At 40.9% G+C, this 24350-nt stretch overlaps 1 protein-coding gene across 1 annotated transcript in view; it reads right to left on the bottom strand.

Moving 5' to 3' along the window:
• Positions 1 to 472: 472 nt before the first annotated feature.
• The window catches only part of trim66 (tripartite motif containing 66), a 28974-nt gene continuing 5096 nt past the window's right edge, over positions 473 to 24350 (bottom strand). Inside the window, exons 2-18 of the mRNA XM_049604515.1 lie at positions 23113 to 23334; positions 22078 to 22291; positions 17740 to 17869; positions 17313 to 17429; positions 17020 to 17134; positions 16608 to 16754; positions 13943 to 14060; positions 12913 to 13733; positions 10447 to 10653; positions 8253 to 8382; positions 8069 to 8150; positions 7789 to 7975; positions 4972 to 5879; positions 4724 to 4847; positions 4528 to 4602; positions 2280 to 2432; positions 473 to 2163 (exon numbers count right to left, since the gene is read on the bottom strand). Coding sequence (XP_049460472.1) covers positions 1927 to 2163; positions 2280 to 2432; positions 4528 to 4602; positions 4724 to 4847; positions 4972 to 5879; positions 7789 to 7975; positions 8069 to 8150; positions 8253 to 8382; positions 10447 to 10653; positions 12913 to 13733; positions 13943 to 14060; positions 16608 to 16754; positions 17020 to 17134; positions 17313 to 17429; positions 17740 to 17869; positions 22078 to 22291; positions 23113 to 23121 — 3774 coding nt within the window. The 5' untranslated portion in view covers positions 23122 to 23334 and the 3' untranslated portion in view covers positions 473 to 1926. The remainder of the gene's footprint in view (positions 2164 to 2279; positions 2433 to 4527; positions 4603 to 4723; positions 4848 to 4971; positions 5880 to 7788; positions 7976 to 8068; positions 8151 to 8252; positions 8383 to 10446; positions 10654 to 12912; positions 13734 to 13942; positions 14061 to 16607; positions 16755 to 17019; positions 17135 to 17312; positions 17430 to 17739; positions 17870 to 22077; positions 22292 to 23112; positions 23335 to 24350) is intronic.

Here is a 24350-nt window from a genome sequence, read left to right as displayed (position 1 = left end):
AGCACGCCTCCCTGCCCTTCCATGCGCCTACATGGAAAGTCTAAGGCAGGGAGAGCAGCAGAAAAGACCCCCCGGGAACAGAACAAGCATGAATGATAAACAGAAACGACACTGATAAGTGAGATACAACGTGAAAAGGAGGAGCTGGGGTGCAGGAAGCAGTAACAGTAGGCAGACCAGAGGAGTTTAAATAGGGCACCCTGAATGAGATTCTCCAACTGGTTGCATAGAAAGGAATCATATAATATATATATATGTCAGCTGACTCCTGTCCAACAGTCAGCTGCTCCATCAGTTGACTGGGCTGTTTGAGATCAGCTGATGTTGCTGGGATGTGAGCTGAGCTTGACATTGTGTCCTGTCTGAACTAATGTTATGCTCAATTTAAAAATTGCTGCGATTCATATTGAGCACTTGGCAGATGAAAAATAATAAGAAAACATATTTTTTTCTTAAATGCATTTTATTGATATTAATATATGTTCATTTATTGTTGACTGTTACAGTAAAAAATGAAAGAAAGAAACCAGACTGTGACAGAAACAGTAACTATAGTTTATCAGTCCTTCATACAGTAGGAAATGTTATCATTACATTTATTGATTTCAAAGAAAGTAACATTACATATACTGTATAATCACTACTCTTGACAATGATCAAGGTGCGCACAGACAATAATTTGTGCATTAATTACTCTTAATGTCAAGTAAGATCTATTGTAAGCTGCAGGAAGCAAGTAAAGAATATTTAAAAACAGGAAATGCTCTACAACAGTGAGTATTATAAAATGCTATATTTTCTGTCAACAGTGTGGCTCTACAAATAATCATCAATACTGAATGATATCAATACCTTACACTCTAATTAAGCCTGAGATATTTAGTTAATAGAGTACAACATTTCGCTGAAACACTGGTGGAACAAAAAGCTTACATAATGTATACACAAACTTAATTTATGGCTAAATGTCAAATTGTTCTTGGATTGTTTCATCTGGACATTAAATCCCCAAAGAACATAAAAATACATATGAGCTCTAACGTTGGTTACAGTGCCCTCAGTCACTCACATTCTGTATCACTCTGGTCAAAAAGACAAAGTCGATAGGTTTCACCGCTGCTTTTCATAAAAAGCTACTGAGACACATAATTATATCAATAATCAAACCTATGATAATTGCCTGCAATCATTTAGTAATTAAAATGACAAATATAGTAAAATAAAGTTCTATACAGTTACACATGTATAAATATGTCGAGCGTTTATGGTAAATATTTACCCATATCAAAGTTTCAAAGTGCTGTGTATAATCAGAGCTATGTTCACCTAAAAAAAGTACAGAAATCCACTTAATAAAGATGCAAAGTGAGATTAATAAACATCCAACTACAGCATCCCCTTTGTACAATATAACATCAGGTGTGTGATTTTAGGAAGTCTAAATATAAATGTAATTTCCAGTGCATCAAGAGCAAATCATCAAAGCCCAAAATATCATATGATACAGTAACACATACTGTATCATCTCACAATGATAGGTTGTTTTAAAGTTGCAGGAGCAACCCAACAAACTTTATTTGATTTGTCTTTTTTCTCCAGCGAGATTTGTGTCCAAATGTGTGGCATATTATGTAAAATTTTGTAAAATTTTCAAATCGGTATTTACACTTTGTACTTCCCTGATCAGTTGGATCAGCAGGAATAATAGTTGCCTCAGCATTAGTTAAGACTTCTGATATCTGAAGTATTGTTTCAGTATGTTCAGCTGCCATCGGGTGGCAGCACTGTGATATTATTGCAAACCACAAAAGAAGATTACAGAATGGAAACACTGTTGCAGCCCCTGCAGGCTGCTAAATAAAAACAGCATAATTACCCACAAATACAGCATATTTGTGTCCATGGCTGCACGCGAGCCACCTCTGGTTAGAAGTGCTGTCTCCTCGACTTGAGAGAGTGTCTCCTCTTCCTCTTCCTGTGGCACTGCTCTCTCCTCTCTGGCCAGGGGAAACCGCCCTCGGCGGTCCTGTAGGCCTCATCATACTCATCGCTGTCGGAGTCTGCATCAGCCGCGAGGAAAACTCTGTCTGGGAAAACTTCTTTCAGCCTGGAGGTGAAGAACGCCTCGAGGCTGCGGCCTGCTTGGGCCACCTCTGAGTCAGGCTGTGGTCAGAGAGAGAAAGAGCTGTTACACTCAGATCACTATGTGGGTGAAGTAAGGATTGTGAGACAAATTGTGCGATGAATACACACACACAGGATAAACATTTTTAACTTACATAATTGAACTTTGCACAGTTGTGGAACATGAGATAAACATCAGAAACAAACTGTTCTGATGAGTTATAATGTCGAGTATTCCTCTTGCTGAGTCTGGCCCTGATCACGGACAGGTCCATGGGCCTCTTAATGATCTGGTAGTAATGACGAGCCTGTGTGAACAAGCAGTGACATTTAAGACTTTTTAGATATAATTCACCCACACACTAAAGTTCTCTGTTCCAATGTAATTACCTCATAACTCTGCCTGCATTCAAAATACATCATATCAATGTTCCACAGATTGCATTATGTATCACTGTGACAAATGTTGCATTGCTACACACCTATTTGTAGGGTGCTTGCTTGAATCCTAATTTAAACCCAAGAGTGGATTATGAGACAATGGGCCCCTGGGCACAGATATGCAAAAGGCCCACCACTTCTCCACGGGAGCAAGACACAGAAAATTTTAGTCATTAGGCATCTTTATGTGATTTTGTGTCTCTTTACAGTTTATTTGCATCTGTTTGTGGTCTATTTGTGTCCGTTTGTGGACATTTTAGTCTCTTCCTAGTTAGTATGTGTTAATTTGAGTGACATTTTTTGCAGGCGAAGGCCGGGGGGGGGGGGCATGTCTAAACCAGGCAATCCTTGTTCTTCTTTAAGATAAATCATGCTTACACAATGGGTCAGCAATGCATAGCAGCGCTGTGTCTTTGATTAACTACAATTGCAATTTTTTACTGCATTGGTCACAAGCACCTGCTTTGGTTGGCGTGACATAAATGTTGTCATCCACCCAAGTCTGTCAGGGTCCATGTGGGCCCCTGTGCAGCCCAAAACTTGTACTATACACATGCTTAAGATATGAAATATATTCTCTTGTTCCACACTCCAGGTGGCGTATGCACCTCTAGCTGATTTGCCAAGAAGAAGAGGACAACACACGTTGGATGATTATTTTGAAGAGAGGTTGTGTGAGGAGATCGGATGTTACTCACACTTATTTAATTCATCTTTAAAGGAATGAACAAAAACAGCTGAGACAACTGGAATAAAGTGTGGATGGGGAAAGGCATACGTGTGGAAAGCCAGACTAAAACAACCCTCAATCAGTCCCTCTAGGATGGTGCAATGTTGTGATCGCAATAATGAACGCAAATTCAGCCGATCCCTGTGAATTCTGCACAGTGTTGCAATTTTGTTCAGTTGAGTCAACTTTACTGCAAATTTGACATTTTAAATTTCATTGTGGAGCTACATTCTCCAAGCCCCTCCTCGCCCCACTCTCTCTCTGTTTATCATGAGAATGCTGCTGCATGAGTGTGAGCTCTGCAACCAGGAGAACAGAGTCACACACACAGTGACAGGGCTAACTGTTAGCATTTATTTACGTTTATTACTGGGTGACATCACATTGTGCTGTGTTCGCCCATGCTAACCAGGCAGAGGTATCAGGAGGAGAGCGGTTCACAAAGATGGTTCTTCAGCCAGCCATCCAGTGGTGGATGATGCTGTTGATGCTCCCCAAACCATCACCAACAGTTTCTCATTCTATGGTAAACACTAAATGTTCAAAAAAAAAGGTTCTGGATCTGAGACAGCATCACATCTTTTTTTTCAGTTTTTACTTTCCTCTGCAAGTTCATTGCAGAGGAAACTGCGTAAAAATACTGCAACATGCATTGCAGTTTTTTAGAAATGCTGCCATGAAATCAGATATTTCAGGCTGCAGCAATCCCAAAAACAGCCAACAAAATCCTGTAGGGACCTCTCAGTTGTAGTTTGAATGTACCACATGTGTACAAGTCAGTGGCTGTCTATAAATGCTCAATACAGAAGGTACGTCCGAGACTTTCAGTATTATCTCCCTTTTGTATCTCATGCACGCTCACTATGCACATACATGTGTGAAAACAAAGGCAGAGAGGAGGGAGACTGCTAGCTGATGAAAACCTTCATTTTAACAATGCATACATTAAGATATTTTAAATCCAGCTTTGCTAAGAAGGAAATGCATTCAACGTGTTTATCAGCCCTCAGGGAAACATTGTGTTGTGGTGAGAAAACCTACATGTGAACATAACTGTAAATCCTGACAAATATAGCAGCAGTCAAAGTGTGTTCATGTACACTGCCTGAAACACAAGGAAAAACTCTTCATGATGTTGCTGTGTTCCTGTTAGTATTATGAAAAATAATGAGACTGTGAAAATGAATTCACCTTCTCTGTAACTGGACTGTAATAAAAGGGTGAGCACTTACAAGTGGACTGACGGGCTCATGGAAGGGAGCACTCAGGACGTTACTGAGGATCAGAAGAGTCAGCTGCTCGCATTTCTGCGAACCGAACATGAAAGAAAATGATGAATGCAGGAAAAGAAAACCAGTCATTATTATTATTATCATTGTTATTATTATTATTATTATCATCATTAATGCAGCCGACTAAATGGCCTACTCTCTGGTCACATGCAGGCAGCCCGTGTTGCAATGCGTGTTCTCCAGATGTTCTCTCATTCTCACAGTCGTACTCAACCTCTGGCTGCACAACGTCCCTGCACAGGCTGCACACCCAGTCGCCTCTGAACAGGATGGCAAACAACATTAGGTTAACAGTAACAACTCCAAATAAACAGTTTGGTAAGACATTAGAGGATACTGTTGAATGTACTGTATACATTTCAGGTTACAGTGTAAGAAACTTACGAGGGGAAGCTCAGCAGAGATGGGATGTGGCAGGACAGATGATAGACTTTTGGACAGCGGTCACAGCACAGCAGGTCCCCTCCAATTAGACACACAGCGCAGAAGTCCTCACTCTCCATCTCTGCATTATCCTGGTCAGGCTGGACTTCCTCCGTGCCTCTTTGAGCGGCAGGGTTTGCAATCAAAAGCGTCCTCGGAGCAGGACCCATGTGGGCCTCCTCTTCCAAGTCGGAGCGAAGCGGCTGTGGGTCGTCGGTTGTCAGTTCAGGTTCCGATTCTACTTCGAGCTCAGACTCCACAGAGCCCTGAGAGTCTGGAGGCTGATCGGATACAACCTCAGAGTCCGTCTCTGCCTGGAACCTGGGATCGTACTCTGGCTGGATGTCTGACTCGGTTTCAGCGTCACCTGATTCTGCATCAGCATCCAGCCCTTGGCCATCCTCTGATCCTGCCCCTGGATCTGATTCTGGGTCTGCTTCATATTCAAGACTTGGCTCTGAATCGGCTGCAATATCAGTTTCACCGCAGAGCCCCATCTCTCCTGCTGCCGCTGATTTATTCCCAGCCAGACAGTCAAGTTCAGCCTCAGATGAAGACTCTGCATGTGGGTCAGAATCTAGTGATGAGTCTAGCCGTGGGTCTGGATCAGCCTGAGAAACAACTGCGTCCTCTGAGACTGATCTGGGGTCAGAGTCAGAGTCCAGATCCAGTGCAGAGTAACTCTGTGGCACATATTCAGTGTCAGTGGACGGAGGCTTGGATGCTTTACAAGCGCTGACTCTCCCTCTGCTGTCAAACTCACTGTTGGTTAAGTGTGGGGTAGACTGATTATGGTTCTGTCGCTCTGCATATGGTGGCGCTGTGAGTAAGCGGGTGGTCCTAGTGGTCTCAGAGTTTCCAGTTACCCCCTATATTTACAACACAGAAGAGAAGACTTTTATCATATCTCATTAAATAATATTGGCTGTCTGAAAGCAGAGAGCTGAAATAAACAACTTTTAATTGTATAACATAATTGTAACATATGTAACATAATTTTAGCAGCGTGTTAACAATGATCTCTAGTGTTTTCTAACATGTATTAATTATTAACCCCACATCAAAAAACTGACGTACTGTTGGTCATGGAAAGGTATGAAATCATGTGGTAAGAATTTTTATATTGCACATGGTCTAACCTGTCTCTCTAGACCCAACAGTGTTGTGACGATACAAACTTACTTAAGACAAAGTTCTCAAATGGTAAATGTCTGAACACAAGCAGCCATACAAGATCTCTGACAGATTGTGCACTGTCAATTTACCTCCGTTCAAAGTGTTTGTTTTTGCAACTGACAGGTTCAGATAGTGTCTGACAACATTATGGGAGAGATTTTACAAGAAACTGAACATTTTACTTGAAGGTATCTACATAAGAGTGACATGACACTGTCATAACTATGACATGACACGGTCATGAACCTGTCATGAACATTATGTACATGTCAAACGTTTATGACTGCTGTCACTAAGTGTCATTCGGTTTTTGTAATGACAAGTTGACATTGTTTGGGTTGTCTTGATTATGACAACTTGACATTGATTAAAGTGACATTACCAGAAGTTGTCTTTGTTATGACAAGTTGACATTAAATTTGTTTGGGATTTCCCTATAATGACAACCTGACATTAACCAGGATGACATTACCAGAAGATGTCTTTGTCATAACAATAATAATCATTATGTCATCTTGTCATAAACACAAAAAGAGGTGCATTTCTTGTTAATGTCAAGTTGTTATGACAAAGACAACTTCTGGTTATGTCATTTTTATTAATGTCAAATTGTCATAATCAAGACAACCCAAACAATGTCAACTTGTAATTACAAAAACCGAATGACACTTAATGACAGTAGTCATATATGTTTATGACATGTACATAATGTTCATGACAGGTTCATGGCCGTGTCATGTCACTCTTATGTAGATACCTTCAAGTGTTACCCGTTTTTCTTTACCGTTTGTTGATTCGGTCTGGTTGTTAGTGTCTGAAACCAAGTCTCGCTTCAAGAGAAGTTCGGAAATCTCGCGGACTATACCATATTGTCAGAATCAGCTAAATTTTCAGCCATGACATTTTAAATATTTTAGATCACACTAAACTATGCTTTATGTACTCTTAACACAAAACAAATTCCCATTGCTCCTCTCTCCAACTGTTAGATTTCAAGATTTCAGATCGAGACTTATCCTTGAGCGAGACTTGGACGCAATAACAAACAGACCAGTGAGAGGTAAGGAAAAACATTTTATTTCTGTGTAGGGTCTTTTCCGTAATGTTGTCAGACACTTAGAGGAGCAATCTGAGTCTGTCAGTGGCAAAAACAAGCACATTTAATGCACAAATTACCGTAAGGATTACATTGCAGCCTGTTTCACTGCTGCGACTACTGCGGTCTCTCTCAGTGCTGGACCAATTTCAAAAATTTCTGTCTCCATTTATCACTTAGACACAAAAACATGGGAAAATAGGGTCCAGATTCAAAAATAAAGTTTCCCTTTAAATGTGACAAGGTGATAAGTTAATATGGCATCAAATCACCTAAAAACAAATTTTGGCACGGATGAAAATATGTTCTTTTAAATAAAAAAGCTTTTGTTTACTTCAGTAACTGTATCCTGTGGTGTTTTTACTGCTGTGAAAAAAATATAGGGTATCAAAATTATTAAAATGTATTAAATAAAAACAGTGACTATGACCCATAAAAGAATTCTGTAATCTGACTGCTTTGTAGGATTGTCTTTCCTCTACTGTGTGTAAAGAAGTAAGACATACTTCAGGTGCTGCATCATGCCAGGTTCTCTGCTTCGGGAGAGTTTCACTCCTCTCCATGCCGCTGTCAGGTAAAGGGTCACTCTGCCGACGTCCATGTGGGGGGAGCTGAGACACAAGTATTTTGAGACGTTCCAAGCAAACCACTGGGACCCTGGGCCTTCCTGCGTCCTTCTGAACATCTCTGTTACTTTAGAGGCAAGCAGAGAAAGAAAACCACATTGAAACCATATTTTCATGATTTGTGCATGAACAGATGTTTGACTTGGCAGCGGTTACACACCTGTTGTGGCTGTTTTTTGATGTCCTGAATTTTCCCTTGGCCTCATAATCAATCTCCTCATTTACATAAGTGAAACAATGATCTAAAAAGGAGAAAGATGATGAGCATGTATTCAGCAACTTCGTGTTTTATCTATTTGAGGATATGAGAAATAATCGCATAATAAAATAGTATGTTTCAGCACCTGGTTCTGTCTTATAGGACAGTAGAGGAGACCGGTGGCCTCTGGGGGGCACCATGTCAGACGATGTTTCCTTGACAACGCAAAGCACCCCATCTGAAGCTCTCCTCTGTCTGGGATCCATGCTGACATACTGAGAACAAAATTAACATTATGTAAAAAATATTAGTATATGTATGTACTACTACTACTACTACTACTACTACTACTATATACTACTACTAGTATATAACTGGAAGACTTGCTGAAGTTGGACTTATGACTCATAAAGTTGGAGGAGCCTCACCAACCCCAACCTCAAAATCCAATATGGCTGCTCCACATATCAACAATAGTGGAAGCTGTAGTAATATACTGTTTATTAGCACTTCTGTCTTACTTGCGTCTCATTAAAACAGTCACTGTCCAACTTCTATCTGTCGACATGTTGCTACAGTGTTTGTATGTGGAAAATACAGCGTGATGCTCTGTTAACAACTTGTATTGCTTGTTTTTCCCACTTTTTGTACTGGAACGCAGTAAACTCAGGTGTGATCATTATCAGCTCTGACCTCCAACTTTTGTTGTAAATGGAAGACAGCATTATTTGTCCAGAAATGACTTGCAAAAGATTTTTTGAAGATTTATAAAACCATGCACTCTTTTGATTGATGCTGAAATTTGAATTTTGTCAAAACTGGTTGGAAAAAAATTGGCATTACATTCATTTACTCTCCTGACAGACTATCGAAATATATTTGTATATGTAAAGCTACAGACTTTAAAGCCAGGGTTCAAAGTTCATTGTTGCCATTATTTTTTTTCCATTTTTTTTAAGTAGTCTAGTCACTTAGCATGGCACCTCTAAACACTGTTAGACTCACAATTAAAAGTTTTTTTTTTTTTAAATAAAATAAAAATAAATCGATGCAGCAGATACAGAGATATCTTTTTAAAGCCTGATTCCTATATTACCCACAATTCAAGGGCGATTATACTCACTGTACATGCTGCCACTTGTTGTCATCATAAGACAACACAATGTTTCCGCAGTTATGCAGATGACACACAACTGTACATCTCTGCTGAACCAAACAATGCTGCAGCCATGATCTGCATTACTACCTGTCTTTTGGCAATAAATAAATGGATAAGCAATAATTTCTTAAAGTTAAATGGAGACATAATAATAATAATAATAATAATAATAATGATAATAATAACTCCCTGGATTAAATCTGAAGTTGTTTCAAGTCTTGGTGAGAGCCTAGATTCAGATCCAGCTTCAGGTCCCACATTAACAAGGTGAGGAAAACATGATTTTTCCACATCAGAAACATCACTAAGGTACGACCATTTCTGAGAGAAAAAGATGTCTTTATTTCAAGCCGACTCGACTACTGTAACACACTTTTTACCGCCCTCCCAAAAAACACCACTGAGATTCAAAGAGAGATTCAAAACTCTGCAGCTCGGCTACTAACCACAACCAAGAGAAGAGGGCACATCAGGCCAGTCTGAGCTGCTCTGTACTGGCTTCCTGTTACATTTAGAAGCTCCTCCTTCTTGTATACAAAGCCCTAAATGTGCTGGGACCGAGCTACATTGCTAACTGCCTTGTTAACTATTTATCTCCAAGAACACTGCGATCATCTGCTGCTGGTTTACTGGAGGTTCCCAGCAACAGCTGGAGGAAGATCAGGGATGCAGCCTTTGTCAGTTACGCCCCAAATCTATGGAACACACTACCTGTAGGTATCATTGAAACTAGCTCACTAAATATTTTGTAAGAAAGCTATAAACATATCTGTTCACTTTAGCCTTTAACTAGCTTTGACTTCCTGATACAGGTCTGAAACTCTTTCTTTTACGCTTTCACTTTATATTTACGCTTCACGCTGCTGCAATCTTCCTTGATTTTATGATTTATAGTTTTACAAGTTTATAATTTTATGAGCTTTTTATGATTTTATTATTAATAATGCAACTCAACTATCAATTATATTCAAGAAAATAATTGACACACTAATCAATATTGAAAACAGTAGTTTTTTGGAGCCCTTACTCTTTCAGTGGAACTGTGTATGACAGGAGAAAGCTGATCTGTTATTACTACTCCTTGTACAAAAGGCCACCACCACTGTGATCACCTCTATTCTATCTGACAGCCGAGCTGCACTTCCTCCCCATGTGTGATTATCTTCTGTTGCGGGGTTACCTTGGTTGCAGCCGCTGCCTGTAGGCCATGAGCGCATCCTGTGGGCCTCTCAGTGTAGGAGCTGGTGGATGGAGCTGCCAGTTCTGCCGGGATGCTCTGGGAGCGTCTCTCCCTCCGCGTGCACGTTAAACTAGGGCTGAGCCTGCTGCTCTGCACGTCAGGCACACGCTCGTCGGCTGTCACCGACACCTCCAGGGATGTGGATCTCTGTCAGAAACACAAACATGCAAAACTGAGCAGGTTTCCGAGCTGCATCACATGCACAGATGCCCCTGCTCATGCCGTTAACAACAGACAGGAGAGAAAAGGAGTGGGATGTGCGCAGTGGAAACAACCTTGAAGCACACACAGGCACAGGCAGCCACCAAATGAACAAAAACATCATTCAGAGCCTGTTTTCAGACCGTTTCTAAACAACTCAATCCTTACAAACACAGCTGCATATATTACTGTTATAGCTCAGGCAATAAAAGGTTTGGTTACCACACCAATTATGACATGCAAATTCCCTATTAGGTATGCAGTGTGGCCATTTGATTAAACCAGAACAGCAGCCACTCACTACCACTCTCTCCTTCTCTCTTTTATCACAATTAAACTAATGCAAGTGTCCTGAAAAGCTCCTTTAAACACCTCAGCTGTGTCTTCAGCTAATGGAAGCAGGGGGGCTGACAAATCATTTAGCACTAGGTTCTTTTTTAACACGTCCCACCTTCCTCTTTTTTTTTCCTCTTCTTTTTCTAGTGCACCATCATACATATTCAGGCCAGGCTGACACCGAGCACGTGCTCCTAAGTATTATGCGATTAAAACACTTACCTGATCCGTGCCCCTTGGGAGAGGTATGCGGGATTCAGACTGTAGAGGAAAATAGACTATAATCCCTCTCTCTGGAACGATGGAGAGGTGTAGGAATTTATCTCAGAGTGCAAACCAGAACTGAAATCAAACTGGCAGTTCCCTCTATTCCCTAAGCGACTCATTAATGACAGGTTAAGTACATAAATGACTGCGCCCAAGTGGTTTTATGTCGTTTTTTCAGATGCTCCGTGACTTCAGAACGCGAAAATAATACATCTTTGTGTTCGTAAACATGCACCCTGAGAGGTGATTACGTGGCTGCTCAAACCTCTGGCATCAAGTGTGGTTGTGCTGAACAGTGCTCTGCTGGTTTTGGGGATGCACTGCTACGAAGAGCTCAGCTTTAATTGTCAGAGCAGCTCTTTGTTTCCCCATCATCCTTTCTTCATGAAGGCAGGAGCACATTTCTGTTGCACCATCTGTTTTCAGGCTAGCTGTCAGCTGCGGGAAGTGATCATTCTGGCATTAAAATAAAGCACTCTTTTAGTTTCAGTCGTTTACAGATATTAATTAAAACTGAGTGCTGCCTCAAATTCAACACTCACTTTCAGAAATATACACTCACCACTTCCCATATGTGAAACGTTTTCCTGTTGGCTTTTGATTTGACTTAATGTCACTACATGATGCTTCTTTCTTATAATGGCTTTGTTGCCTTTGTCTTTTGTTCTTTGTTTGTCTGAGCAAGTGTTTGAACATCTGTGTTTTATAGGAAATGGGCCTGACTCTGACTGATACACTGTGGTTTTTGAGAAGTGTGTATAAACAGCGCTGTGTGGTTCACCATGTCATGAGTTGAGAATTGGGTTCAAATTTGTTTGAGGCCATAGAAACTTTGCAGAACCACGTGTGAAACGAGTAACCGAACACTGAGGTGCACAAAATCCCACCGCACGCTTCGCTTTGATCTCACAGTAGCTGTTGATGCTGATAAACAAATACGCTCAATCTTTTTAACAAGACTCACAACTATGTTGCTTTTATCGCTTCATGAAATAACATTACAGACCAGTATTGGCTAATCGCAAATATATTGCTATGACGGTCAATGACAGAAAATGTTTCAAATATTTTACAGGCCGCACTTTCACGCAAAGTTTTTCTTGATTCAAGACAAATGTGTTTTTGTATTTAATATGTGTTACATCCTTCAGCTTTAAAATATGAACATTTAAAATAGATTTGCTCACACAGTTTATCATAAATAGGCGCAACTTGTGCGTAAGTACACCTCAATTGATGCTTAAGTTGAGTCAGTTCAGTTGTGACATATGATCAAAAGCCCCAGAGCAGCTACTGAGTGGAGCTTGTGGTAAGACAATGTAAACGGCTAATTATATTTTTAGGTATTTAGTGTATTACTTTCATTCTAAGCAGACTTCACTGTTGTTTCAGTGCATGTCGATGAGGTGGATGTCTACTAGGTAGATGGGTAGGTTACTGAGGAGGAAGTGGGTATACTCTCCTTTATATTCCAATGACTTTGACTACTTTAACTGAAATCAAACAAGACAGAGGTGTACCCTGTATACTCTCAGCTACACCACTGATTGTGATATCCAGTATCAGTCAGGGTCAGGGTCAATAGTAAACTTAATCTCTCACCCTGCCATCTCTGTGGTCTCTGTGGATCAGCGCAGGTCTGTTCCTCTGCAGCTCTTTTCTCAGCTCTGCTGCAGGAGACACATGGAGCTGCTGCTGCTGCTGCTGGACAGGACTCTGCTCCCTTCTGTCCTGCTGCAGCTCCACATCCAGCAACTCTCTGCTTTCAGCCGCTGCTGTTTGTCCACGAGCCTCCTCCACTCTGCACCTCTCCTCCCAGTTCTCCTCAGTCATCACATCTCTATCCACAGCTGTGTGGCTGAGATCCTGCGGCAGCTTCCCCTGACGCTGGTCTGGCCCGCTGCTATCTGCGCTTGGCTGAGCTTGACTGTCTGGAAGAACTTCTCTCTGGTGTTGGCGATAGAGATAAGATTTAGTTGGAGCCTGGGGCTGAGACGCAGCTGCAGCAGCAGCTTGAGGCTGGGATGTAGATCCTCTGCTGCAGTTGAGCTGGATGGGCCCCATGACTGGGGCAGGTGATGAAGGAGGAGGACACTGCGATGAGCTGTCTGGGTCCCAGCACCTCTGGAGCTGTTGGCTCTGGTGCAAGGAGGCAGAGATAAGGGCAGGCTGAACACAGCTGGAGTTATAAAGAGTTGCCTCCAGCTGGCTTTTCTCCAAAGTGGACAGATCAGGCTGAGGGGGAATGCCATGGAGGCAACACATCTGGGGCTCGCAGCAGTTCTGGTACCCACAGCCTGGTTCTCGTCCTCTGTGACACACGGATGGCAAAGCCAAGCAGGTGATGGGCTGAGGCCTCAGGATACTGGAGCAGGCCAAGCCCTGAGGATAAGTGCAGTTTCCCCCTTCAACAGTCAGCTGGCCTGCAGAGAAACACAGTCACACTAAGAGCTCTGCTCAGAGATTGATGTAATGTGTCACACAAGCAATACTTTCATGCAGAAGATGTCATTTTATTCTAATGCATTCACATTTTTATTGTGAGCTTATTTCAGTTTAAACCTCATCCTGAATAATGAAACTTTGACTGTAACACAAGCACTGTATCTCAATTTAATAACACTCGTTTTACCGAGAGAGGAAATCTGCTTCGTCCAGTAACTTGCATCCCAGTTGAATTTGATCTTGACAGGACTCCAAGAGTCTGAGTGGACCGACGACTCAAGCAGTTGCTGCATCTGGAGAGAAATCTGACAGAAGAATATTCATTCTGTTAATGAAAAACAAAATGATTCCTGCAACACTGCTGGTGATTTCCATGGTAACAATCACAAAAAGTAAAGGTGCGCATAAAAAACACTTTTGGATAATGCTAGAGTGCTGGAGTTACATCCTACACAAAAAAGCACCAAACTTGAATTTAACTTTAGGTTGATAGAGATGCAAATAATTCAGTATTGCAATTCCATAAAGTTACAGGTGTCACAAGAGATGTACAAAATAACCATCAAACTTGAGATGATATCTCACCAAGATATCTCGACTTTAATCATACAAGTTGTCTCTTAATATACCCGCCCTGCCTGGTAAATGCCTCCATCTTTCAGACGCCATGCTCACAGTTCATAACTCAGGCCTTTTCTTTAAAATGTGTAGTTTCCAAGCCCTCTAGAAACTCAGGGGACATTTTACATCTGCTTTTACAAGCTGAGTAGTGCTTTGTGTGACCAGTTTTGGGGAGTAACTAGTTACATGTCACAGAGTTACGTAATTAAATTCTAAGATAAATGTAACTGTAATCGGTTACAGTTACTGACAAAAAAAAACTGTAGTTAAATTATGAGTCAAAATGTTGGTGATTACATTGGGGCTACATCCTTAATATATACTTCTTGTTAAAAAGCCTATTATATATGTATAAAACAACATTGATTCTGTTTTCACTGTGCATGGATGTCTTCTTTTGGCATATTTACAGACAAGGCAGGTCAGCAAAACCGTTGGGAGAAATTTAAGTGCAGCACTTATGCACTTAAATTTTTAGGACTTTTTAAATGTATTGTCCATTTTAAATAGGACTGACTCAAAAGCTTCAAAGCTTTAATTGCTGCCATGGTAATTAATGTTCAAATCAGTATTCAAATAGTTTGTTTTTTTAAAATATAGATATAGATAAAGATATAGATATACTGTAAAGCTTTAATGAAAAGCCTAGTCCCAATTATAGGCCCAGTCTTTTTCATTCGTCTGGTGTAGCTACACATTTTGACAAATAAACCCTGTCTTGATTAGACGTCTCCTCTGGTTGCCAAGCAGATCATTTTAATGTAAGTTCTTTGGATGTATAAAACCACATTGTTCACTACCCACTGAGCTAATGTTAGTTAGCTGTTTAGATCATGCATACAAACAGAAATGTTTGAACTTTTGTCTCTATGGAGATGCGACACATTATTACCTTGGTTCATTTCATTTTACTGAAACCATGAGCACCAGAGAAGACCGTAATTCATTCAGATTTACTGGCATGATGAAAGAACAAGTGGTGACTCCCTTTTTCTGAAGCTGTCATAAAGTCAGAATATGTGTCCTCAATTAACCAGTAAGTTATTTATATTCCTTCGTATGGATCCATCGATCAAAATAATCAAAAGTGTTTTTCATAAAATGAATTCCAGTTACTAATATTGTTTTAACAGGATAAAGTAGTGTTGTGTTGCTATGCTGGGTGCCGTGAAAAAAGTGTCATAACACATAATTAGTATGTTATCTGAAGCCTAATTCTTATACAAGTAATATTCATATGGGTTCAAATAACCAATTTGATTGTATTTCTCATCTAGTGTGAAATGAATATAAGGCCTGTCCAAAAAAATATAAGCCCATTGAGTCCAGTGGTTTAAGCAAATACCCTGAGCCACTGATTGAAGTTTTACAGTAGATATAGATATAGATATATAGATTTATATGCATTACCCCCAAAATCCCACGTTGCTCATAAAGTATGAAACAGTATCCAACATTATTCATTATGCAATAACATTGATTATTATTAGTTATTCTCAGACAAGTACATATAAAACTAAAACTAAAACTAACTTAAAGTGTTAGTTTTGTGACTTTGACTCGCTTTCACCTATCGTCAGTCACCAGCATTCCAGCAAGACTGAAACTGGGACCGTTTGACCACACGCGATGCGCTAGCACGATGTTGAAAAAGTCAGGTGACTACAATAGATTCAAAGTCCGACAGATATGCCAAAGTAAACTGATATGTATCACAAATCTACAACAAGCTTGGCAAATGACGTACAAAAAACAAAGTGGCTAACTGTCACGTTATTTTAGGGGCATCGACTGAAAACTCATGTTTAAAACAAGTCTGACTCATGTACTTGTCTTTTACCCGGCCTGCCCAGTGAAGCTTCAAATACTTCTCACTAAAGCTTCAAAGCCCAAAAGCTGATATTCAGGACGACCCTAACTTTAAAACATTTGTTAGAAAAGTAATTAAAAAGTAATCAAACGTAATAAGTTACGTTACTTTGTTTAAGTGATTAAAACAGTTGTATTATCTATGACATTTTTAACAGGATAATTAGTCATCTGTGACCTGTTACATGTCAAAAGTGACCTGCCCAACACTGCCTATGACTACTGAACTGTAGGTGTAGATTCGGTGGAGTTCCCCTTTAAATACAAAGAAATAAAAGAGGCATCAGAGATTAATTAGTGGTTCCTCACAGGACTGTGTGTGTTACAAATAAGACAGTCTGTTGAGTGTCCTGCCAGCGTACCAGAGCTCTGCTGAAAAGCACCGGGCCTCTGCAGTGGTGGGTCGTAGCCCAGGTGATGAACTTCTGAACGTGGTCCAGCTGGCCACATATCTCTATTGCCCCCTGCAGCTGGTCCTCCAGACGCTGCTGGAAGTCTTCGGAGATTTTCTGTTAGCAAAAAAAACAACATGAACTTGCATCCAGTGATTACTGGTACACAGAGAGTCATAGCTGAAGTGTGGGCTAAATCAAAGCTCTTTTTTTGGACAGATGTAGCTCCTGAGATGTTGTCTTAAGCAGCTTTGACAGATTATTATGGGTTCTCGTTTGCTTGCTTTCAGGACTGATTACATCACGGCGGTTACTGATTCTTTGCGTGTAGATTCACGGCTGGCTGGGCGATAAGAAGGAAAGAGAAAGAAAAAGTAATTACCTCCAGTTGCTCTATTAATAGGTTGGCTCGTTTGTTAAGCTCGTTCATCATAATCATCTTTGCCATTTTAATCTGGTTCTCTGCCTTCCTGTGTGCAATCTTTACTCCATGAAGTCTGTGGAGACAGAAAGGAGAAAATAAACGTCTGAGAAAAAAAAATGCCAAATGCAGACGAAGTGAGCAGCATTCCAGACATTAATTTATGCATTAGCTTGCTATATTTCACGCAAATTATTGAGCATTTGTGGCAGAAGCTGCTCACACATCAGACTATGATTACGGCATGCACACACCTGTCCTCTATCTGCTTCGCACTGTTCTCCACTGCAGACCTCCTCTCATCCACCTGCACCATCAGGCTCTCAAACAGCCACCGCTGGTCCTGTAGGGCCTTCCCAATCTGCACCACCCTGAACACATGAGAGATCACAGCACTAATTTATTCTTTGGGCATGAAGAACACCAGAGTTAAAATTGTTATCCCCGGGGACCAGACATTATGCAGGTGACCTTAGACGCTGCTACTGTACCGCAACATCACAGCAAACAAAAGCGTATGAATACTTAATAGGTATTAAGCGAGCCAAGGGTAGTGTATGCAGATGCACATGATAAAAGTGACAAGGCAGTTAAAGAGAGTTGTTGTTGCTCGGAGGAAGTTTTTAACCTGCGGTTAGCCCTGCTCTGCAGTGTCCTTGTGCTGTGTATCTGAGGACTGACCTGTGGTTTTTGTGGGAGGACAGGTGACAGCTGCTACAGCACAGAAGGTCACATGACTCACAAAACAGCTCCAAGGGCTCCTGTCTGTGAGAGTGGCACATGAGGAGGGAGCAAGGATACGACCCCGGGCCTAAAAGACAGACGGAGGAGGGCGGAGGAGGGGGAGAGGAGAGCGTGGAGCATCAGCAACAGTCGACAAACAATTTACACAAACAGCTAGAGGAGTGTGTGTGTTTGTGCATAGTGTTGGAAGTATTTGGAGAGGACAAACATCAGCAGTTCTAATAACTTAAAAGTCAGCAAATACATTTATTAGAGGAACTTCATTTAATTTGATAAGTTACAGAAAATGAATGAATGGATGAATAAGTTAGAATATGTTTGATTAATCGCACAGTTGGTTTGAATATCAGCACTTGCACAGTTTATTTATTACTTACAACAGGACAAATGGATTGAAATGAATATAAATACAACTATATAAGTGCAAGCTAAAAGTCATCTTAACCAGAGTGATTTAAAGTGAGCCAACAAATTCAAATATGATAAAAGTCACATAACTGGAGCCTATCAATTAAAGATGTAATGATATGTCAATCCGGACTGATATATTGATTCAGTGATCAACAGTCCGATACCACTGATGCAAAATTAAAACACTGATACACATCTTCATCTTTAAGGTACACCTTTTTTTTTAAATTCTCATGACACATCTCTGTCAGCATTTCCCACCAAGCACGCCTCGTTTATAAACTTACAAACAGTGCTAGCAGCATGTGTTCGGCAGATAATTCTAAGCAGCCATGAAAAGACAATGAGGATTTTTACCCATCCTGGCCCCCTGAATTAAATCCAATCGAAATTGCATCATGGCAGACTTTGTGATATCAGCAAATATCATATATTTGTCCAAACAATCGATATAATATTGTATTGTGATGAAAACTTGTGATTTACACCCCTACTCAATGTGTTGTCAAAGCACTGGTTCTGTAAAATACACTGGATCTCATTTTTACAGCATAAACAAGTTGAATTGTTTATTTTTTGACTGATGGTTTAAAAGTAAAAGGTTGTGCAGTAATGGGGGGTTATTTGTTATAATGCTGGACTATATTTTGGCCAAGAAATAGTCCAGCACATAATCTTTGGTTTTACACAAATTAAAATATAACATGTTAATCAGTGCGCTTTAGAGGTTTGTTAGCTGTGCCTCAGAGCAGTGATTTCCAACCAGGGGCACACAGGGTGTATGGAAATACTGTGGGGTACTTCTACTGATTAAAAAAAACAAACAATTTGATTAGAAAATTAAAAAAAATAGTATATCCATATAGATATATAGATATAGATATATAGACATATTGAGTGTGTATGAGAAGTAGTTAGCAAGTGAGCAGAGAAGTCTAAATAGTTCAATAAAAGCCACGTCTGAATATTTAAAAGTAGCTAAAAATAATGAATATACAGTTTAAATAATTAGCTAACTAAAATTAATGTATAAATGATTGGAAGAGTTTACTGAAAGTAATGAATATGTAGGCGAAATAGTTAGCTGAACATCCAGCTTCTGCTAACGAAAGTACAAATGCAAACCTGACCAAACTAACCCTTAATGTTAAGAATTTAATTGTTTGAAAAAATACTGTCACAATATTGTAAAATATTGTAAAAATGAACATATTTGGAACCTGACGGGTGGTGTTGATGAAGGGGTACATGCCCTGAAGCACAGCCATACTTTGTAGGGTTCACATTTAAAAACATAAATTGAACATTATAATCAACACAAATAGCAAACATGAGACATATGTCAAAAAATAACAAGGGCTGTCAAAATAACATGTTAAAAATTTTAAAGCTGATTATTTAAGTTCTGTGGTGCCCTTTGACCCGGTGCGTCATTGAAGGCCACAGTGGCTTTGTCACATGATGGTGAACAGAACATTTACATTTAAAAAACGTCCAGATGGAACTGTTGATAGGAGCACCGTTCTCTGCAAATTCTGCAGTAACGGAATTTTCATACCTTCTGAATACTTAAAGCCTGAAATATCACCTCAGAGCAAAGCATTTAGCAGCAAACCCAGAGTCCGAGCTAGCACAGCTTTTGATGCTAGCGCTAGCAGCCAGTCTCGTCAAGCCACAGTTGACCAGGTGACTAACTAACTCCCATGCAAAATGGATTGCAATAGACTGCAGACCAGTTTTGGTGGTAGAAATTTTTAAAATACTGTCGCAGCAAAAGTTTCGATTAGAAGATTATTTTCGATTAATTAATCACAGAGCATGTCATTAATTAGACTATTTTTTTTAACCACTTGACAGCCCTAAAAATAATATTAATAAGTACATAAATTGATTTGTGTATGTAGGAATAAAAACTTTTACTGATGTCTCAACATAGTTCCCAGCCAAACCTACAAATCCCCATTTACATCCTACAAACATGATGTTTCAAGAGGTGCTTGTAGGCGGATTTGTAACCATTGGATGGAGCTGTTTATCCCCATCTGTTTACAAACTCTCACACAACTTGGGCAGTATAATCCAAGTCTCATGTATCCAGTCGTATGTTCAGTAATCTCGTTTCCAGCTCTGATAAACCCACTGTATGCTACTTGTCCAGCATCATACAGTAATTACATCTGTGCTGTCTGTGTAACAACCTGAGTTAACCACAACAACTTAACAAAGCAATAATATGTCAGAGCTGTCAGCTTTTTTGTTCCTCTTCTGCCTCCTAGTGGCCAAACATATATTAAAAGCACTATAAAGTAAATAATCAGGGTTGGTTAAACTTTACTATTGAATACTGAACTGAAAGTGAAACTTAGCTGTGCTCTCTTTGAAGTCAATACCAAGTTTCTTTTGTGAGAATGCATGTGTTTGTGGAGCACTGCGCATACGACTGGATAAGTGAGCCTTTGATTACGCTGTGCGAGAGTTTGCGAACGGTTGTTCACAGTTTTCCATGGAGGCTTGCGAGAAAAAGCACATTTTCTTTATGATTTCATAATAACACTGAATGAATGATTTGCAAATGGTCATTTTTGTGGGTAAGGTGTTCCTTTAAGCACATTATCCAGAATATTGAACTATTTATTTTAACACCCAACCCCCCATTTTGGGTGTGGTTTGCCTACAATGAAACAGTGGACAATTTTTGATCAGTAGACCCTTGAAATGTATTTGGGCACAGAGTATTCAAGGCTTTATTAGAGTGCCAGTTATTTAGAGACTATAGTTTTAGTTGTATACTTTGCTATACCTGGATTATTTGGGCCTTCTTTTTGAAAATAACCACTACGACTGAAAGGTTAAAAGTCTATTCTCTCAAAACATGTGTTATGTCTTTATGTTTATGTGGCCTTTTGTAGTATGAGCAGTCTGTGAAACTTAAACATGGTGCGAGAAGTGGGACAGAGGGTGAAAAGTAACCCGTGACGACTTTTATTGACATGCACCTTTCAAACCAGCTGCACTTTGATACAAAAACAATAATACAGCTGCGGGAAACAGGCTGCAAGCTGAGGTTTCAATGAGACTGTGTTCAAGAGTGTTGAGATGTCAGCGAACAATATTTCAATGCTGTCCAATCTGCCTTTGATGCACCGACCACACACACTCAAATCAATCTCTCACACATTTCTAAATAGGTCACTGTAGAGACTGTTGGCCCACAGAACGTCTGTCTAACAATAGCTGGATGCGGCTAATGAACGCAGCCCTACTGCTCTCTGCTGGCCGGCTCACCTCAGCCAACCCCCCTCCTGCCTGCACATTATCACACCTCTCTGTGGTGACAAACTGAGCATCGCCCCGTGTGTGCATCAACCTGATCTGACTGACCACATCCTGTCAGTCAGAGCAGTCACACAGCTTTTTCTCACAAGTACACAAAGCAAACAGTAATGCTCCCACATCACAATACAAGTGTCCAGGACTTATTCTTTATGATTTGACAACTTGTGCCATGCAGACCTGCACAAGCAGCTGGCACCAGAGCTGGCAGGCGTACTGGAGGGTCTTTAAATAGCAGCACACTAATATTAGCAAAAATGAAATCATGCGAGCAGTTTAGAATCTGGGCCACGTGTTAAAGAGAGGTGTAATAAAGCACAGGGATCTCCAAGAACTATTATCAACCATCGCCACTATCATGCATTATTCATTGCAACCGTTCCTACAGAGACATGATTATGAAACACAACAACAGAGAGAAAACAAAGAAGCCACAATGCACTTTGTGGTGACAGAGAATCAGACTGATAATATGTCGCACTGGCCTGGAAAATTGAGGAGTCACACTCTTGTAATGTGTAAATATCTTGCCTTGTCCAGTTGGAAGCAGGGAGCTGGAGCCTCTCTGGTGCAGGTCAGGACACTGGTTGGCACTGGCCCTCTGCTGCTGGTGCATGTCTGCGTACTGGGAAGTGGCAGGGGCTCTCTGATGCTGATGCACATCTGTGCACTGGTAACACAGCCACTTGTTGCAGAGCGTACACAAGCTATGTGCAAGTGTCGGCACTGAGCACTCTGAGCAGCTCTGAAAGATGCACAAAAATATACAGTGAACACACACTCTCTAACACACACACAGGCCCATGTGACAAAAAGACGAGGTGGCATATGTCAGAAACATTTGTGTTGCTGCTTTACTGTGGGCAAAATCACACTTCCAAGAGTTGTTACTTGTTCTTATGCTTGCAAATGCCTCAGAGACTTTCAGAGGAATGAGAGTGAAACCCAGCCTGTGCTCCAGCATCATTTGAACGCAGGCAAAATCATTTCAATACTGATTTAATTCTACAACCACCTGGATTTAAACATTATGATGCATGTAAATGTTAAAAAGGAAAGACATACAATCTGTTAAAATCAGGATTTTGGCAATTTCTAAACCAGAAAACATGATGGATCTGATGAAACTACTGTGTTTACATCTAATTTTGTTCAAACACAAGCAAAATAAAAGAGTATGAAAGCTATCAGATGATGCACAGTGCAGCTATTTTCACTTGAGTTATACCTTATTAATCCCTGAGAGGAAATTCATCCTCTGTAGTTGACCCTTCCTACAAATTTAGGCGCAGAGCACAGCGCCTCGGGACAGAATCCAGTTTAAAAACCCAATTCCTTGTCCAAAGGCAATAGCAGGGGTATCCCTAACATCAAACACGTCTCTAAGGGTGGAAAGAGAGCAACACAAACATAGGAAGCATGCCAGCTCTACACAGAAAGGCCCAAAATGCCCTGAAGGGGTTCAATCACAGGATCAACAGTGCAAACCCAGAAACTGCTGCACAAAATAAACAATCTCAGGCTGTGTCAAGATCAGGAAACAATGCTGAAAAACAAACACCTTACCTTCTCCATTTCAGTGCTCTGAGAGTGGAGCTGTTGCCTTCTCAGCGGGAGGGAGAGGAGAGGAGAGCGAGCAGCCTGACGCCTCAGCAGCAGAAACACTGAGGCTTCTACCTGAGGCAGGAAGCAGTGTGCACCGAGAGGTGGCCCCAGAGGAGACGGCTTACATGACAGCCTCACTGTGCTCTCTCCTCCCCCAGTTCATCCAAGTGTGGGACCCCTTCACTGCAGAGGAGGAGAGGAGTGTCACATTCAAATTCATCCCCCTGCTCACTTGTGCAGCCACCAAAAAAGAGAGAAAATCTAATCCTTTTTCTTAAATAAGCCTGTGCATAATAATTGGGAATTAGGGAGATAAGATAATTATTTTTTTGTAGGGCAAAATATCCCCGGAAGCCCTTTCCAAAATGGAGGAAGGAAGACCAAGTGACCTACAATGAGAGAAGAAGGGAGAAATTGTACTGTAAGCAACTTTTAGCTCGTTGGAGCAGGCGGTGTGAGGCAGGATGTTCAGCTCAGGTTGTGCCGGGGTGTGTCAGGCTGGGCGAGGATGGGCCAGTTGTGGCCTTCTTCCCTTTGTCAGCACGAGGAGGGGACAGGTCCCAGTGGAGCTACACGCTAACGTAGCTCACCGAAACCGGGTCAGGCTCTGATAAGCTCCAGATGGGACTAGGGTACACTCCTGCAATTCCCTCTAACACTGTGAAATCAATTAAGATTTTAACTCGGCATGTCAGAGAAAATGAGCAGCAAACACTGTCGGAAGAAGGAACGGGAGGCGACTGTAAATGAACAAGAAGGACATTTAGACACAGAGGGGATAATAGTCTGACAGTGCATCTGCAAAAGAAACATGACAATATCAAAGCTGAAAAAAAGGGAACTGGGGAAGAGCGTACTGTTGATAAAACAAACACTTATCACCAGATATAGCCCGGTATCAAACCGCTGTGACATCTCGAGCTGTGAGCAAGTCTGCCTAACAACAGCCCCTGCAGCCTGACCTACAAATCTGACAACTTTCTCATCCTTGGGTGCTTCAGTGGGGAGCTCAGAACAATCCCATTCCCCATTGTGCGCTCAAAGACCCAATTTGAAACACAATTAGTCAGTGGTTAGTGCACCCTGCCTCTCATTCACTCAGCTCCGTTGCATTTTCAAACCGTGTATTTGCTTTCACTAAACCTTCACAGCGTTTATCTATCAAACTGAAACCTCCCGCCAGCTCTCCCCTGCCCTGC

The sequence above is a fragment of the Epinephelus fuscoguttatus genome, linkage group LG2 (genome assembly GCF_011397635.1).
Source record: "Epinephelus fuscoguttatus linkage group LG2, E.fuscoguttatus.final_Chr_v1".
NCBI classification, from domain to species: Eukaryota; Metazoa; Chordata; class Actinopteri; order Perciformes; family Serranidae; genus Epinephelus; species Epinephelus fuscoguttatus.
The sequence above is the reverse complement of the archived record's forward strand: the minus strand, read 5'-3'. Positions and strand labels throughout refer to the sequence as shown.